This window comes from Scleropages formosus, chromosome 19, assembly GCF_900964775.1.
Source record: "Scleropages formosus chromosome 19, fSclFor1.1, whole genome shotgun sequence".
Classification (NCBI taxonomy): Eukaryota; Metazoa; Chordata; class Actinopteri; order Osteoglossiformes; family Osteoglossidae; genus Scleropages; species Scleropages formosus.
The window spans coordinates 4,723,783-4,740,763 of record NC_041824.1 but is presented as its reverse complement, the minus strand read 5'-3'; the positions used below and the strand labels follow the sequence as shown (position 1 = coordinate 4,740,763).

General features: G+C 46.5%; 1 protein-coding gene across 1 annotated transcript; it reads right to left on the bottom strand.

The window, feature by feature from the left end:
- Positions 1-359: 359 nt before the first annotated feature.
- Positions 360-11,555, bottom strand: elovl2 (ELOVL fatty acid elongase 2). The gene is made up of 8 exons (XM_018740928.2): positions 11,395-11,555; positions 6,591-6,654; positions 5,171-5,358; positions 4,126-4,203; positions 2,699-2,870; positions 2,229-2,353; positions 2,015-2,149; positions 360-589 (listed from the first exon to the last, which is right to left on the bottom strand). The coding sequence occupies exons 1-8, from the start codon at positions 11,395-11,397 to the stop codon at positions 473-475; spliced, it is 882 nt and encodes a 293-aa protein (XP_018596444.1). The 5' UTR covers positions 11,398-11,555; the 3' UTR covers positions 360-472.
- Between the last annotated feature and the right edge of the window lie 5,426 nt (positions 11,556-16,981).

Genomic DNA, 16,981 nt, shown 5'->3' with positions numbered 1-16,981 from the left:
AGTGAAGGCTTCGCTGAGTCTAAGGCATCTTCTCTTTTGACTGGATGTGCTGAACATCTGTCGTCCTACTGTATACATGCACATAATATTCACTGCCGTGTTCATAATGGCTTTTCAGGATGGTATAAAAAGTACAAGCTTAAAAACAAAGTAATCCAATAAAATGCCATTAAGAATCTCAGCTGAATAAAACACGCTGCTTACCAGCAGAAGAAATGGAGAACTTGTCATTTACAAAATAATTTTCACAGCACTGATAAAAAGAAAACAATGAATCTCATGTCAGGGTGGATACAGTAGCTCTCACACCGCTGAACTGTACCCACATTGTCAATTGCTGGATACAAGATGTATCGAGTGTCCGACGTGAAATGTTTTAGTTCCTGTCTACCGTGTTCGGTGATGTCTCAGATCACCCTTAAATCCTGTTACCTTGCTTTACTGTGCTCTCCCGTTCCTCTCTCAGCCAGAGCTAGTGCTTCTTCCGTTTGGCGCTCGCTCCATTGCTGGGAGAATACCCGTTAGCGTGGTTGTTCACCGCGTTCCTCCGCTCTTTCCCATCTGCTTGCGGCTGCTTCTTCTTGTACGTCTGGAATGGGACAGAAACGATGAGAAAAGGAGGGTCTCCGTTTCCCGGAGGCTCCGGGAACCCTGAATGTCCTCCTCCCGCTACCAGGGAGGGAGCTGTTCAACAGCTGGACCAAACAGCTGCAAGTGTAGTGGGAAGAGAGGGTGCCTTTGGACCCAAAGGTCACAGGTTCAAATCTCACCTCTGGCTGTAGTACCCTTGAGCAAGGTACTTCCCCTAAATTGCTCTAGTAAAATTACCCAGCTGTTCAAAGGGGGATGTAGTTGTAGGTGGATTAACACTGTAAGTCCCTTTGGAGAAAAGTAGCACCTAAATGAATATAGTTATTTGTTTAGCTGATGCTTCTCCAAACCTTATGTAGTGTTATGAGCCCACACACTACTTACACGGGGTCACTCATCCCTGCATCAGTGGAACACACATACACACACTATAGGTGAACCTGAACATGAGCCTGTCTTTGGACTGTGGGAAGAAACCAGAGCACCCGGAGGAATCCCATGCAGACTGAGTGGAGCTCGAACCTCTGTCCTCTCACACCATCCAGACATTATAATTCAGCAGCGCTATTCACTGTGTCACCCCATACTAAAGAATAAATGTCAGCGTCGAGCCCATTACATATCACCTGCTAACACTCCAACAGGGAGGTATCAGAAAACGAAGCACAGGGTTCTTCTTAGGACATCCTAAATGATTAATAATATCAAGCTGACTGATACAGAATAGCTGAGCAGCAACAGGGTCATGAAATATGAAGGTGGTAAAAAAAAAAATTACAGTAAAACAAGTGGAATAACTTTACATGCAAACAAAGATATCAGTAATTTCCCAAACTTGTTTCCATATAACTTCGTATAATTCTGGTCTCGTTCTCATCCGTCAACCTCGTGAAAATGAAGCAGAGGGGCTACACAGCGGATGCGCAGTCATGTTATGAAAGCTGTTTGTATGATTCAAACAATTCTTATATGTTTATAGTTTACTTCTGTAAGCGCTCTGAATAGATATAGTGAAAACACCAAGAATAACTGTTCAAACCATATGAAAGAACTCTGACATTTATTCATTTAGCTCACACTTTTCTCTAAAGCAACTTCCCATGTCAAGGTTACAGTTATTTACCCCTGTATAAAGTTGATTTTTTTTTTATTATTTACCGGAGCAATTTAGGGTAAGTACCTTACTTAAGGGTACTATAGCTGAAGGTGAGATTCAAACCTACAACCTTTGGGTCCAAAGGCAGCACATCTAACCACTACGCTACCAGACTCTTGCAAGAGCTATTAAATGCATACGGGTGGTCCCGGATTTACGATGGGCTTACGTTCCGCAAAACGCATCGTAATTCGAAAATACACTTAATGCGCCTAATACAGACCGGGAGATGCGGATCGCCGTCGCTGCCCCAGCAACCCTCCTCACCTTAATGTAGAAGTTGATGAAGAGGATGACCAGAGTCATCATGTAGGAAGACTGGAAGAGGAGGCAGCCCAGGGGGAAGCCGCACGGGTAGACGGCCGCGCTCAGCGTGTGCGTAATGGTCATTACGAACTGGACCTGGAGAAGGGGGAGGTGCGCTGCCGTCAGCCGAGTTCTTGCAACGGTCTCGGGTTCGGCCCGCGAACGGTCGACTCACCAGCTGAGCCTGAGTGAGGTATTTCTTCCACCAGAGGTACTTGTGCATGGATGGAATGGTGGACAGGCCGTAGTAGGAGTACATGAGCACGTGGATGAAGCTGTTCAGCATCGGCCCGAAGAAGCCTACGGAAACGAACGCGTGAAGAGTGACGCGCCCCGGGGGTTCGATCTGCTTACCGCATTCGGAAAGAAACCACATAACACGCACACGTTGACCGAAACCGCTTGTCCCAAGCGGGGTTGCGGCGAGCTGGAGCCCAATCCGGCAACACAGGGTGCGGGGGACACACCCAGGACGGGACGCCAGTCCATCACAAGGTAGACCAAGCGGGACTCGAACCCCAGACCCGCCAGAGAGCAGGACCCGGCCAAACCCGCTGCGTCACCGCGCCTCGTGAAACCAAGTAACTTGAGGCAGGATTCACATGGGGCGGGGGGGGAATTGTCCTGGCAGAAGACGCCACTCACTCTGGCCGCACGGGATCCAGTTGAGCACACACCACCAGATGTTGAACATGGATGCGTGGTGATACACGTGCAAGAAGGTGATTTGGTTGTTCTTCTTCCGCAGAACAAAGAACACGGTGTCCAGGAACTCTATTAATTTGGAGAAGTAATACCACCACAGTACCTTAGCAACCTGTGCAGGAGAAAAAGAGGGGCCGTCAGCATGGTACAGCACGGTACAACGTCGTACAACGTTGTACACTGACACCGCTCACGTGGGATGGACAACCGAAGCCAGTGTTGGGGTATCGGGGCTCGACATTAATTTTTTGTGCCTGTTGCCCGTGGGACAGGTACATTTTACACCGGGCCTGGACCATCAAAGTTCGCACATGTCCAAAATCGGGAAAAATTTGTGAAAAATTTCTCGTTTAAAAATATTCACGTATATAAAGTATAATGAAAGCGAGAGGATCAGGACATCATGTGAAAGGGGGCGTCCTTCAAGAAGGGTTCGACCTTAAGAAATTGCCCAAAATAACAAGATATTAAGGGTGTTTTTCTTTATCTTTGATAGAAGTTACATTTATTCGTTTAACTGATGTTTTTCTCCGAAGCAACTTACAACATTAAGCTACCTTACAATTATTTACCCATTTATACAACTTGGTAATTTTACTGAAGCAATTTAGGGTAAGTACCTTGCTCAAGGGTACTACAGCCAGAGGTGAAATTCAAACCCGCGAACTTTGGGTCCCGACTCAGCAGCTCTGACCACTACGTTACCAGCTATCTCCTCTTTTTACCGAATTTATCGACTTTCTACCAAGAAATCCCTTCGAAACGAACACGACTGAATCGCTGCCGTTCGTGGTTTTAAATGAAATTTCTTCGTATTTTACCCGAATTTATCGTCCGTCAGATGGGTATTATAATAATGCTACGTGTCCAACTGCCGAAATCTAAGCAAATTACGAGACAGTCTGACAACCGTTAATGTCGAGCCCTGGACACGTTCGTAGGGGCGTTCAGGTTAAAGTGAAAGTCGTGCTACCATCGGGGGTGGAGAGAGATGCCGGTGAGAGGACAAGCTGACCGTGATGATGCTCCATGCCAGCAGCCAGGCTTTGAAAAGCATAACGAAAATGAATGAAACAGCCAGTGCGGTATGACTGTCCCTCGCCGCCCGAGGAACGGAGGCTCCGGGCGAGCGGACGTACCTACTGGACTTTTCGGCTCCAGAAAAAAGACTGGGCCTGCGGCAGTCTCCCGGAACAGGAAGTGCCGTCCATTTACCCCGTTTCACACCGTAGAGGGCGACGCTGTGAAAAGCCTTGGATTGAAGATCCGTTTAAAGAACGGCAGCCGGTGCTCTGGGAGCGTCAGCGGCAAAGACCTCGCGTCGTGTGCCGTGCGTGTAAATAGGGCCGCGGAGAGATGGTCCTCACCCTGATGTCCCCGTCGCCGGCGCTGTCCAGATTCTGGCACTGGAGTCGGTAGCCTGCGGTCCAGCTGGACAGGATGAGCTAGAAGAAAAATGATGTCAGAGTCGTTCCTCCTCACCCTGGAGTTGAGGGTTCAAGGTGCGTCTAAGACCCCATGCATGATTCACGCCTGCGGCGGCGCCAAAGGGGGTCGGGGGGTGCTTCTTTAACTCTTCAGTTCTGTTATATTTATCTCACACCTTTCTCCAAAGCAACTTACAATGTTAAGCTACTTGCACTGATTTACCCATTTCATTTAGTATCTGTTGAGTAAAAAACAGTAAGACATTTTGTGGGTAAAATTACTGCAAGTAAGCAGGAACAAGAGGTTAAGTTTCACAAGGGGTCCTCCTATTGTACCTGAGAGACAGGTAACTGACCTCAATTTGTTTATTTATTCACCCATTTATACAGCTGGGTAATTTTTACTAGAGCAATTTAGGGTAAGTACTTTGCCCAAGGGTACCACAGCTGGAGGGGGGGATTTCAACCTGCGACCTTTGGGTCCAAAGGCAGCAGTTCTAACCATTACGATACGCTGCCCCATTTGGGAGCACTCTGGATTGATGTGGTGGTGATGGAGGTCGGGGGGGGGGTGGGCGAGGTGACCTGGACCGTTCTTTTACACCGAAGATGCAGAAACACACACTGGATGCCAACAAGACGGCGCGAAGAAGGTGTTTGCTCGGCGCATTCCAGCACTCATCATGTGAGCGGGAAAGTGGACCGACGCGAACGCCAAAGACCGCCGCTACTGCGCTCGCGCTTAAGGAGATTGCTGACCTGATCGGCATATTAATATTAAAGCCGATCAACATTCCAGCCGTGAAATCTGGACGGGACCGCGAAAGCACACCCCGCATCACGCTGGACCGTCAGTCCCTCACAGAGCCGCCCTGAGCCTGAAGCTGGAGGGGAGCGTGGACCGTCAGTGGGGTAACGATGCTGCCGAGTCAGCAAACGCTTTTCGACCGCTATTCGAGCCGGAATAAAGAGTCGCCGCGTTTACCTCGACCAGCATGTAGAGGGAGAGCATGGTCACCGAGAAGTTGTACAGCAGCAGGACGTTCTTCAGGGAATAGGCGGGTCTGTTCTTCATGTACAGCGGTCCCAGGTAGACCACGAGGAGGTAGACAGCGGTCAAGGACAGCGTGGGCAGGCAGGAGTCCAGCAGCAGCCATCCCCGCACTCTGGGGTCTGAGGGATGGCAAACAAACACACAGTCGTTATTAACGTGCGTTCGGCTCGTTTCCGCATGGACCGCAGTAAACGGTGTAAAGGCCCGTCTACCAGTGGTCGCAGCGCTCACGAACCCATCCTGATACGCCACGAATGGGGCGGCACCGCCGTTTACCGTGGTACGTGCTCTTCCCGACCTGCTGCTCATTTCTAAGGTGAACGTTCGCTCCGGTGACGGCTCGACCCGTTCGAGGATGGTCCTTCGCGCTCCCAAAGGGAAATGCGGATGGTTGCGTCAATCCCGTCTGGAGCCGTGTCGTGATTCGCTGCGTGGTCGGTGTCGTTTCCCGCTGCTCGGGGACTCGAACGCGCACGGTCGATCGAACGGAACAGCCTTTCGTTTGTACCGTCCCTCGACCACACGGCTCGACGCGTTCCGCAACTCCGGCTGGACCTCGTTACGAGAACCGCCACGGCCGCGTCGCGGCTCATTCTCCTCACTGCTCGTTTGTTATTAGTCACGACAGGGTTGGGGTCAGGGTCGTGACCTACGGACCGCAGCGTGCGTGTCGACGCTGACGTTCCCTTGTTCGCCACACTGTACAGAACCAAGGTTTGCGATCGGCCAGAACCGTTCGTGCTTTTACCCTATTTTACCAGCGAAAGCCCCGTAGAGATGAGCAGTGTGGCACTGGCCTGGCCTCCAGGCTCCATGTGTTTCCCTATAGCCAAATGAGCTGGGCTGTGTTTAACTGCTGTACAAAAATGTCATGTTGACACACACACACACACACACACACACACACACACACACACACACACACACAGAGGGAGCTACACCTGTTCGCCAAGGTATTCAAGCAGCTTATAACTTTCACTCCACTGTGAAAACAATTTTGGCCAGACATTAATTAACCAATTACAAAACAGGTTGCAATATCTTCTGATCAATTTCTGTTATTAATTTCAGTAATTAAATAGAATTAAATAAGTTATGCTTAAATTAACCTGGTCATTTGCAAAGTGTCGGCTTCACCAGAAAGGGTTATTTTGTGACCATACAGATTAATAAACTACACATCTGTAAAAAAACAAGGTGAGCTGTTATTCATTCATTCATTCTTTATCGGTAACCATGTGTCCATCACGCAGGGTCACGGTGCTCCAGAGCCTATCCTGGAAGCACAGGGTACGTCGTGAGAAATTAGCTGCGAGAAATTTCAGATTACAGTCAACTCTTCAACTCTTACCTCTTTCTCCAAACAGACCGTCCACAAATGAGTTTAGGTGTCGATCAAAGGCCTCTAATTGATCCTGCAAGACAATAGAACACATTAATATGCATATTGACATATTCCTATATTCCTGCTTCATTAGGGCTCCAAACTAGACAGGGTGCACCCTGGACAGGACAACACTCAATTACGGGACAACCTCTCACTCGCACACACATTCACACACTACTGGCAATTCAGAGTCACCGGTGTCTTTGGACTGCGGGAGGAAACCAGAGCAAAGACGGGGAGAAGATACAATCTGTGCACAGACTGAGCAGCGATCGAACCCGCATCCAGTCGCACAGTCATCCAACAGTTCTCACACACACATACACGCACACAACTAAAATGTAGTGTGTTACCCTTCTGGTTACCAGTATTGCTGCAGGTTCAGGTCACCTTGTATCCCTGCTACCCCCCCCCCCCCACCACAACCCCCCCATAGTAGCAACCCTATAAAACCGGGATAAACACAGTGGCCTCACAAGTAACCAGTGACGCCCCCCCGCCCGAGCACAAAGATGTGAATACCATTAACTTTAATTGTCCCATCACATCATCAGTAATAACAACCCTCGCTCACTATTGTTAGGGTCGCAGTGCTCCGGAGCCTATCCTGGATACACAGGACACAAAGCTAGGCCTAAAAGCTCAATTCCAACAAGATGAAAAGAGCAAAAACAAACACTGTGTGTGTGTGTGTGTGTGTGTGAGATCACCTGAACGCCGAACTGAAATCCTGCCTTTCCTAACTCATGAACTCTGCACTCGGCAACTTTTTTCTCTTTCAAACATCTTTATTCTGCTCTCTAATCTTAAAAAAACGAGCAAACGACGGCGGGAATCGTCAACACACTGGGAACGTCGAGGTAGACGAGTGCCAAGTCGCACTCCGCAAACACGCGTACTGCACTGTACACGACGCAGTACACACACACTACACACAATACATTATACAGTGTACGCTACACACCACTGTACACTGTACCACAGTCTCCTTTCGGCACTTTGTTTCAATGGATCCTTCAAACGCAGTGAAATGTACTGTGCCTCACCGCATTTTCTGAGAAACCGAAAACTGCTCTGGGGTCAGTTTCCCGAAACCACGGCATCTGAACCTCAAAACACCCTCCTAAATGACTAAAACAGTGAGCACTGAAAGGTTTGTGTCATTTTAGAGGACGTCCGCTTGTCCACATGTGACGAGTGGCGGGGGGGGGGGGCTGTCCTCCCGGAAGGTCACTCGCTGCTGCTGCTTCCTCGGATCTGGTGGTATTTATGGAGCCGCTGAGCACGGTAACAAAAGCCCCAAGGGCGACTTACGGGGAGCTGAGTTCTCAAATTACAGTGAAGAGAGAGAGCAGAGCAGGGTAGAACAGGGTACAGCAGGGTAGAGCAGAGCAGAGCGGAGCCGCTCGACCCCCGGCCTTCCGCTTCCCACTAAGAGAGGTAAACGACACCACCTTCTACACCGGGCCATGTCACCTTCAGCCCGCGTGGGCCCGCTCCGAACACAGCGCACGGCGTCAGTGTGCTCCTCTCCTGGGAATTCCTCCACACAGACACCCAAGAGTAAGGAACACGCGTGATGGATACACACTATAGCCTGTCGGTGAAGCGACGGTGTACGAGCTCAAGTGGTTCTGAGCAGTAAAGTCTCAGTCATCCAGAGTCACTGAGTACCGTACATCGCTTTTACCCTGTTTCGCTCTGCAGTTTAATAGCGCTGTGCAGCACCAATGGGGTCTTTTTAGTCCCAGACCAAATTTGCATCATATCTATCTAAAATTTTTTTATCCGCAGCACCTTTACATTTCCACGGCAGGTGGTCAGTTTCATCGACGATTAAGACGAGCTGCCAAAGAACACAACGTGTTAATCTTCTATTCCAAAGTTTGAAAGGTTCGCTTTTGTGTAATTTACATCATAATTTACTCTTTGTTAAGAGAAACAAGTCTGAAACAAAAAAGAGAAAAAAAAAACCTTATCAAGACTGTTCACTGTAAATTCTTCACATCATATATATTTTACATCATCACTTGTAATAATAATAATAATAATAATAATGACGCACTATGCTGTTATGTGGCATCAGCACACAATACTCCTTCTGGGGAAGGTGCCGTTTCAACTGCTAAGGCTGAACTACTGGACAACTCACTCATTTTTCCTACCACCTCGGCTAAGAGCCTGGGAGCGATGACTGACTCAAGTCTGTCTTTCTCTCAGCACATCGAAGCCACAATCCGGTCCTGCAGATACAGCCCGCATAATATTCGTAGGATCCGTCCCTACCTCGCTACTGACTCCGCCCAACTACTTGTCCAGGCCATGGTGACATCCCGTCTGGACACTGCAGCTCTCTCCTGTGTGGCCTTCCTGCTACTGCCGTCAGACCTCTGCAGCTGATACAGAACGTTGCTGCATGAGTTGTGTTTGCGTGTATCTCCTCTACTCATTTCTCTGCACTGGTTTCCTATAGCTGCTCGGATCAAATTCAAGATCCTGATTATTGTCTGCAAATGCATCAATAGAACTGCTCCCAGCTATTTACAGGACTTGATCAAGTGCTACACCCCAACCAGACCCCTTCGCTCATCTACTTCTGCTCACTTGGCGGTTCCGTGCACAAAAGGTAAAGCGGCACAGTGAGTAGCACTGCTGCCTGGGTGGTGTGAAAGAACATGGGTTCGATCCCTACTCAGTCTGTGTGGGTTTCCTCTGGGTGCTCTGGTTTCCTCCCACAGTCCAAAGACATGCTGTTCAGGTTCACCCATAGTGTGTGAGTGACAGAGAGAGTGTGTGTTCCACTGATGTATGGATGAGTGACCCAGTGTAAGTAGTGTATTGAGCAGTGCAAGTCACCATGGAGAAAAAGGTGTGTGGGCTGATGACACTACATAGAGTTCAGTGGAAGTTGCTTTGGAGAAAAGTGTCTGCAAAGTGAATAAATGTAAAGCTTGGAGGTTCTTGGTTCTGGTGCTGTTGTGATGGAATGATGTCACTCAGAACTGCTGAAACTCTGTCTACATTCAAGAAGGGTCTGAAAACTCACCTTTTTCAGACTCACTTTGCCCAAGATCTCTCCAGCTCATGTACGGTGTAAATGTTCATGCACCATAACTTTATGATCATCCTCAGATAAGCCTTTACACAGCTGCTAGTCCTGTATTGTATGTAAATGTTTGTGTACCAGGGGGTGCGGTGGCGCAGTGGGTTGGACTGGGTCCTGCTCTTCAGTGGGTCTGGGGTTCGAGTCCTGCTTGGGGTGCCTTGCGACGGACTGGCGTCCCGTCCTGGGTGTGCCCCCTCCGGCCTTACGCCCTGAGTTGCCGGGTTAGGCTCCGGTTCCCCGCGACCCCGTATGGGACAAGTGGTTCCGAAAATATGTGTGTGTGTGTGTGTGTGTTATCAGGATTCATCGATGCTGCGTTTTATGCACCTACTCGAGCGATGAACATCGCTCCATCAAGTGGAAAGTAACAAACTGGGTTTACTTAAGAATCGCATGTCTGCAGCCATGTCACTTTCTCTTAATGTAATGCACAAACTTGTAGTTTCGCTCAGACGTACGTCGCTTTGGAGAAAAGCATCTGCTAAATGAATAAATGTAAATGTAGTGAGAGAAAACACACACCGGGGACATGCTGGGTAAAGTGGTATGTGACTGCAGTGTGTGACAGGAGCCCAAGTAACACAGTTTACTCACTTGGCGAGCAGAAGCTTTTCGCCAAAGGAACTTAAAATAGGAGCCTCTGCCATGTGCAACCAGGAGGACAGTCCAGGCTGGGGTGCGAGGGGGACAGCGGCAGGGTGGGACACCCGGACACCCATGTGGGACAGCGGACCCCCGACCACGTGACTCTCTCTGACAGAAAGCAGCTGTTTGCTTTGTCCAACAAAGTGAGTCTTGGGGAAATGTGTCCATAACCAGTGCGACAAATCCCGGCTATTATTATTACAGCGCGCAGGTAAATCGCCGGGCGCGCGGCGCTCGCGCACCTCTCCACCCGCTCCCACCCCCACGTCGATTCCCTGATCATGGTGTCACGGCTGCATCATCACACGCACGTGCGCCGAAAGACGCCTCTCCGTGCCTCAAAGGCGCGCCGACCCCAAGGGGCCGAGCGGCGCGCTCAGGGGGTGGCGCGCGCGCCGCGCTCGCGGACACACCGCGCTGTGTGACAAGAAGCGCTTCCAGCGAGCAGAAAAAGGAGTTGAGGGAAAGTACTCCATTTGTACCACAGCGCTGCGGGAACGAAAGAAAAAGCGCTGTTTGACTGAAAACGCAGCACAGGAGACCAAAATAGTGACAGAATGACACTTTTACATCAGCATCTTACACACACACACACACACACACACACACACACACACACACACACATTCATTGCTGAAGCCGCTTGTCCCAATAAGTCATACTCCAAGAACTAGTATTTTGGAACTTAATTTGATATGTGACAAATGGCGCGCAGAAACAAAGTAAATGCAGAATAACTGAAAATTTGAAGATCATAACACCAATGTATCAAGCGAGAGAGAAGAGATTGAACACCATCAATCTTCTCCACAATTTAAATTTAATTTGTAAGCGAGTTGAAGTGCAGCCCAGGATTGAGTGAGACAAAAAGCTCCGCACAGTGTGGAACATTTAGGGAATAATAATGAAGGAAACCCAGGCTGTGTGTGTGGCATCGACAGCAGCATCACTCACTCCCTCTTCGACTTCGGCCTCCGGCAGCATTAACAACCTGGCGAAAATGTGTGTCCATCTTACCATGTTTGTCGACGATGAGGCCGCTGGAAGGCGTCCGATGCCGTGCCCGTCGTGTTTCCCCGGGAATGAAGAGGGAGCGATGAAAAGAGCGAGTCCGCACAGCAGCGGCGGCGCGCACGTTCTCCGTCCTCTTCCACAGTAGAGTTGAGAGAAGCTCTCGGCTGTTGGGCCACGCCCTCCTGCGCGCCATTGGTCGCTCCGCAAATCAGCAGGCTGAAGGAGAATGATGGACAGCTGCAGTAACCAATCACAGGGCGAGCTGTGGTGGGCACGATTCCAGCATGAGCGGAGAGGGCATCGAACCATCATTTGGGGGCGCGAGACCGGGCCATGACTGGCCGGGGGTCCACGGGTGGGCTTCTAAATGTTCTCCGGGTTCGAATGGAACGAACAGTTGCATTTCTGAGGTTACCTGGGCATCTTCACCGCACCTGCATCGTAACGGATTTCTTATTTATTAGCCACAAGAAGTGCGCCTCCCAGCTCCGTCTCCGGTTTCTTCTTGTTCTATTCTTAATGTTCTGGTCCAAAATTGAAAATGCAGATCCGAGAATGGACTTTATCAGCGTTACTGGAGAAAAAGCGGAACCGAAAATCCGTAGGTCTCTCTTGGGTCTCAGTGCCGGGGCTTCCGCTGAATTTTTCCCTCCAGGATTTTCCTTCAACTTTCTTCTCGTCGAAAGGACTGCAGATTTATCTTTCAGATTACCTTGCGTGTCCTTCTCTGATTTAGGAGTGATTTTCTCCGCAGGTGCCGCCGAACCCGACATCGATGCGACCCGTCAGCACAGCAGCCTGAAGCTGCAGCATCACCGGGACGCGCAGCGCGCTCCCGAGCGACCAGATAACCAAGCGTCTGTGTATCACATTCATATTTACTTTTGTAAAGTATTAACAGGTTCTGAAGACTCGGTCTCTTACCCACTAACCCAAACGATAAAATAAACGGAATTAATATATATATAACTTTACAGTATGGATTTGAAGATTATCCATTATCATGATTTCAGATATATTTCTCACAAAAAACCAGATATATTTCCCATTCCTTCGTGAGAAATTCTTTTGCTTTGCTTGCAGATGCACTTTACAGAAGTAAACTAAAAACTAAACTTGCCCCGGCCTTCGCCACACTTCTTTTCGCACTTGTTAGTAAATAACAATTCTTCGTAATAGGTTTGATGGGAAGCCCAAAAAATGCTCATCGGTTGGTGAAACTGTACAAAAAACAGCACATCATACCCTAGTGCGACCTGAATTCCCAAAACAGTTGTAGCCTGTATCAGTTAATACCCAATGTGTCATATATTTTTAATAGCTACAGGTGCCAATCTTTTGCCAGCTACATCATGAACTTTGGAAGCATCGGATGATATCTGTTCTTCAGTCTGCGGGTCAGCTGCACCAAGAGAACTCTGTTACACAACCACTAGCAAAACAAACTGCAGGCGGAAGGTTATCAACATCCCCTGCAAAGTACAGTAACTTTAAAGGCGGTCTGTTCATGCACACCAGTTTTACTGTCAGCCAATTTTACCTTTAAAAGGTAAAACTGGACGCTGCTCACTTCATCATTCCTGCAGGGCATTTTAAAAAAGTGTGAACAGTTTTAAAGTGCAGTCTTTATTTAAAAAAAAAAAAAAATCAAAGTACATCTATGAAGATATAGAATCTTCCCAATTCTCAGACTAGTGAACTTTTTATCAGGTCTCCTTTTAAACAACATCAGTGTAAAGCAATATATGATATGGCAAAGCTATGCAACTCCCAGGGAACCAGGTCCAGCACATTCTTCAGCTTTGTGTGTGCTCTAAAAAGCACAGATGGAGAATTAAATGGGTTCATTCGGCAAGCTGAACCTGGTGGTTCAATGCCCAGCAGGAACAAAAGCTCCCAGGATTCAGCCCTCCAAGAATGTGAACAAACAGCCACAGGATGTACTTAAGTGAACCAAGTAGAGTCTGTGTGGAGTGTAAAGAGTCATCAGTCACTCCCAGATGACTTGGAACAAAATATTACATAATAAAATTCAAACACTTGCTAAGATTAAGCTACCAGGAGAAAAATAAGTAACCTATAATAATATAATACAATAGACAAGAAAAGAATATCTGATTTAGTCTGATTGGAGGCACTTTTTGTTCTTTTTGAATCGAAAAGTGTAATTTCTTGTCGCAATACTCAGGTATGCTTTCCATATCTGTGCCTTTCTACTCATCTGTATTTGTACAACCCTTGCAAAAATGGCTGTGTTATAATTTTTATTTTTCTTATATTTACCAATGTGCTCTTGCATGTTATAGTATAACTGGAAAAAATATTATATTTGATTTGGGAAATAAGAACAGTCATTTTGAAAAGTTGAGAGATGGAGATGCAAGTATACTGTTTTAATTAGGAACTTCTTTGTCAACAGAAATGCCATTAAAATACATAGACTGTGTGAAAAAATGAGAAGTTGAAACTGCTGAAAAAAATAAAAGCTGTCGGCTGAAGCCCTCTTCAGAGGAGCACCGGTAAATTCATTGTACAATACAGGGGAAAAATTGCTCACACAGATTGTTCAGTGGCTGTAAAGTACAGTGCACGTGGACGCCGGGGTGGCTAATGCAGCCAGCTCAAAGGTCTTTGGCGTCACAGAAAGGGTGCTCTCCTGCCCTGCGATAGCTGCGTACACCTCGTACAGTGAACCGTTGCTGCACTTAGGTTGTGTCCTAAATACCATGCAAAAGGAGGAAGTGGCATTAGGACATTGACATCTCCTATTACAGGCACGTCTCTGTAGCACAAAACCACATTCACACATAAAGTCCAAATTTACAGTCTCACACATGGCAGTTTTTTTAAAAAAAAAACTTAGAGCCACAAGAACATCTAGACAACATCATAACACACACAGTTACGCACGAACTACATTTATGTTTTTTCTTTTAGATGCTTTTCTCCAAAACGAGGTACAATCTACCATGAACGAGAGTGCATCATCAACAGACAGTTAGCAATAGAGATGCACAGTTGCCAAAACACAGTAAAAAAAAAAAAAACCACCATGTTTGCCAGCACACGAGTAGCTGCATATAGAATTAATGGGAATACGATGGTGGCTGTGACAGGTGATGTGATGCAAGGTAACAGAACTGTTATGACTCAGGAGTTGAGTGGCTCTCGTAGAGATGTGCTTCAGACCTTTGCATATGTTGAAAGGGATTCAGCAGCTCTGAGGGGCAGAGGGAGCTCACTGCACAATGCTGGAGCCAAAACTGAGAACCTTCAGGCTTTTGAGTTTGCATCTATTGTGAGCAGGACTTCCAGCAGCCAGAGGTGGAGGAGCTCTATGCCCCAAACCCTCTTATGACACTTGAAGCTGCAACCTTCAGTTTGTAAGTCGCTGACCTTCACTGCTACACTACCAAACGCCCACTAAGCACCAAGGATTAAGTGGGCGGTTTTTGCACACATCTAATCACATACAACGATGTCTACCATGAATATTCATCAAGGCCGTGCTTGAAAGCCTTGGGTCCACCTTGCACTGAAGCATGGTTACATCTCCATGTCTGGGGATGTTCCTCTGACAGAGAGCACTGCGCTTTGGTCAAATTATGACAACGACACTTGTCTCAACATTGCGCTTATTACGAATTTTCCCATCCGAAGATCTAAGAATCTTTCACATGGAAACCTGAAGAAAAACATCACAAACGCGAGCTTTTTGCAAACTCCTCTGAAAGAGAAGCGACCCAGCAGCCTGCTGTCAGGTGTTCCTGAGACAGGTATCAGATACTGTTACACGACCATATAAAAACTCAAGGTTAATATTGAAAAGCTTTCTTACTGAAACAGAAACATCTTTTTAAGTCATCGGATATGTCAGGTGGGTCTTGGGTGCAGCAGAATACAAACTGGTTTTTTGGACACAACATAACAGCTCATGTGATTTACATGCCATCAACACCTTACTACAAATTTCACAACGTTGTCTTCCTCTCACGAAAAATACCCCACTTATGCCATTTCGTCTTGGACTTAATGACTCAGATGGCTGATAAGACTTTATTTCCAACCAAAAAGCTGTTCTCTTCTATAATGAAAACATTCTCATGCTGTGCCTTTGTCATTGTGAAGTTCTTTTCCTATGTATTTTTAAAAATTTTGTATCTGCAAAAAGAATGAATGGAAAGTAATATGAATAAAATACAGCTAAAAAAATTTCTGGTAAAAAATTAAAAGACATTAATTTCAACATCCAGGCAAGGTTTATACAAAACTCACTGCATTCATGATTGGAATATTTGAAATCTCTACTGAGACTTATTGCTCTTTAAAGCAAATTGTCCAGCTTATAAGGGATGCAAATCATCTACTGTAACAAACTACACTGAAGTCATTTGCTTTGAATACTCATTTTGTATGTGGACAAACCGCTGTTGTCTTCGAAGCCTTGGGAGACATCTGCTGGCCTACGAGACATTCATACTGCAGCTGAAATGTGCTACAAACAAATGAGAATTATTTAAGTGGACTACTTATCTCCCTTATGGTGTGAGAAAAAAATTTATAGAAGTCACTTATTCTGAGCTGTTACATTTACATTCACCAGCATAGGAGTTAAATGGTGGACAGCATTTAATAATTAAAGCAAAACTAAAACTACTAAAACTACTAATTGTATTGTGATAATTGAAAATAACAGTTTTAATTAGAACAATTAAATTGTTTTCATAAATATTATTCAGACGAGCTATAATTTTGACATTACTCCAGCTTTTTAAAGGCATAAAATGTTGGTCTTACCTTTGGTCTTGATTCTCATATAGATTTTAGCCTTGGCTGGTTCATTTGTCATCATTTGCTTTTTTGCCATGTTTGGCCAGTGTGTGACAGCATTGCACCAGCTAAATTACTTAAATAATGGTTTTTACTAGGATTTTTGTATACAACAGAAGACCGTGAGGGAGGGAGGGAAGAAACTTAGAAAGCATGTATACTATACTTTCACTTGATCTTACTCAGCTCCAGGCGGTGAGGCATGTTTATTAAAATTTTACCTATGTACATACATGTACAATGACATGCCTGGCTTGGGATAAGCATCTGAAACAATTTATTTGGAATGGGACAGTTGGATGAGATAATGTTTAATGCTTGAAGGCTACAAGTAAACCCACAAGAACAATAAAACACTTACAGCTTATTAAACATTTCCAGATTCGAAAAGTACTTTAATTCCTTGTCTCTGTTCTTAATTGATCAGTTAATTAGTCTTCATTTCCCTACTTGTACAGCACCGTGGCTCCAAATCTCACCTGTTCATAACTGCAAAACACTGACCTCAAACAGAGTAGTATACAGAGTATGTTCGAGAAAACTAACCCTAATATTTATATCTTTTCAGCAGTTTACCTATCGGCTGCAATCCATACACCATACTCCGCAGCCTACTCCAAGTACAACATCATCATGAACAATACAACATACGTTCGAGACAAACTCTGATCAGCCGTTTAATAAGAGAAATACAGGTGGTCCCCCACTTACGACGGGCGTATGTTGGGCAAAATCCATTGTAATTCGAAAATATCGTAAA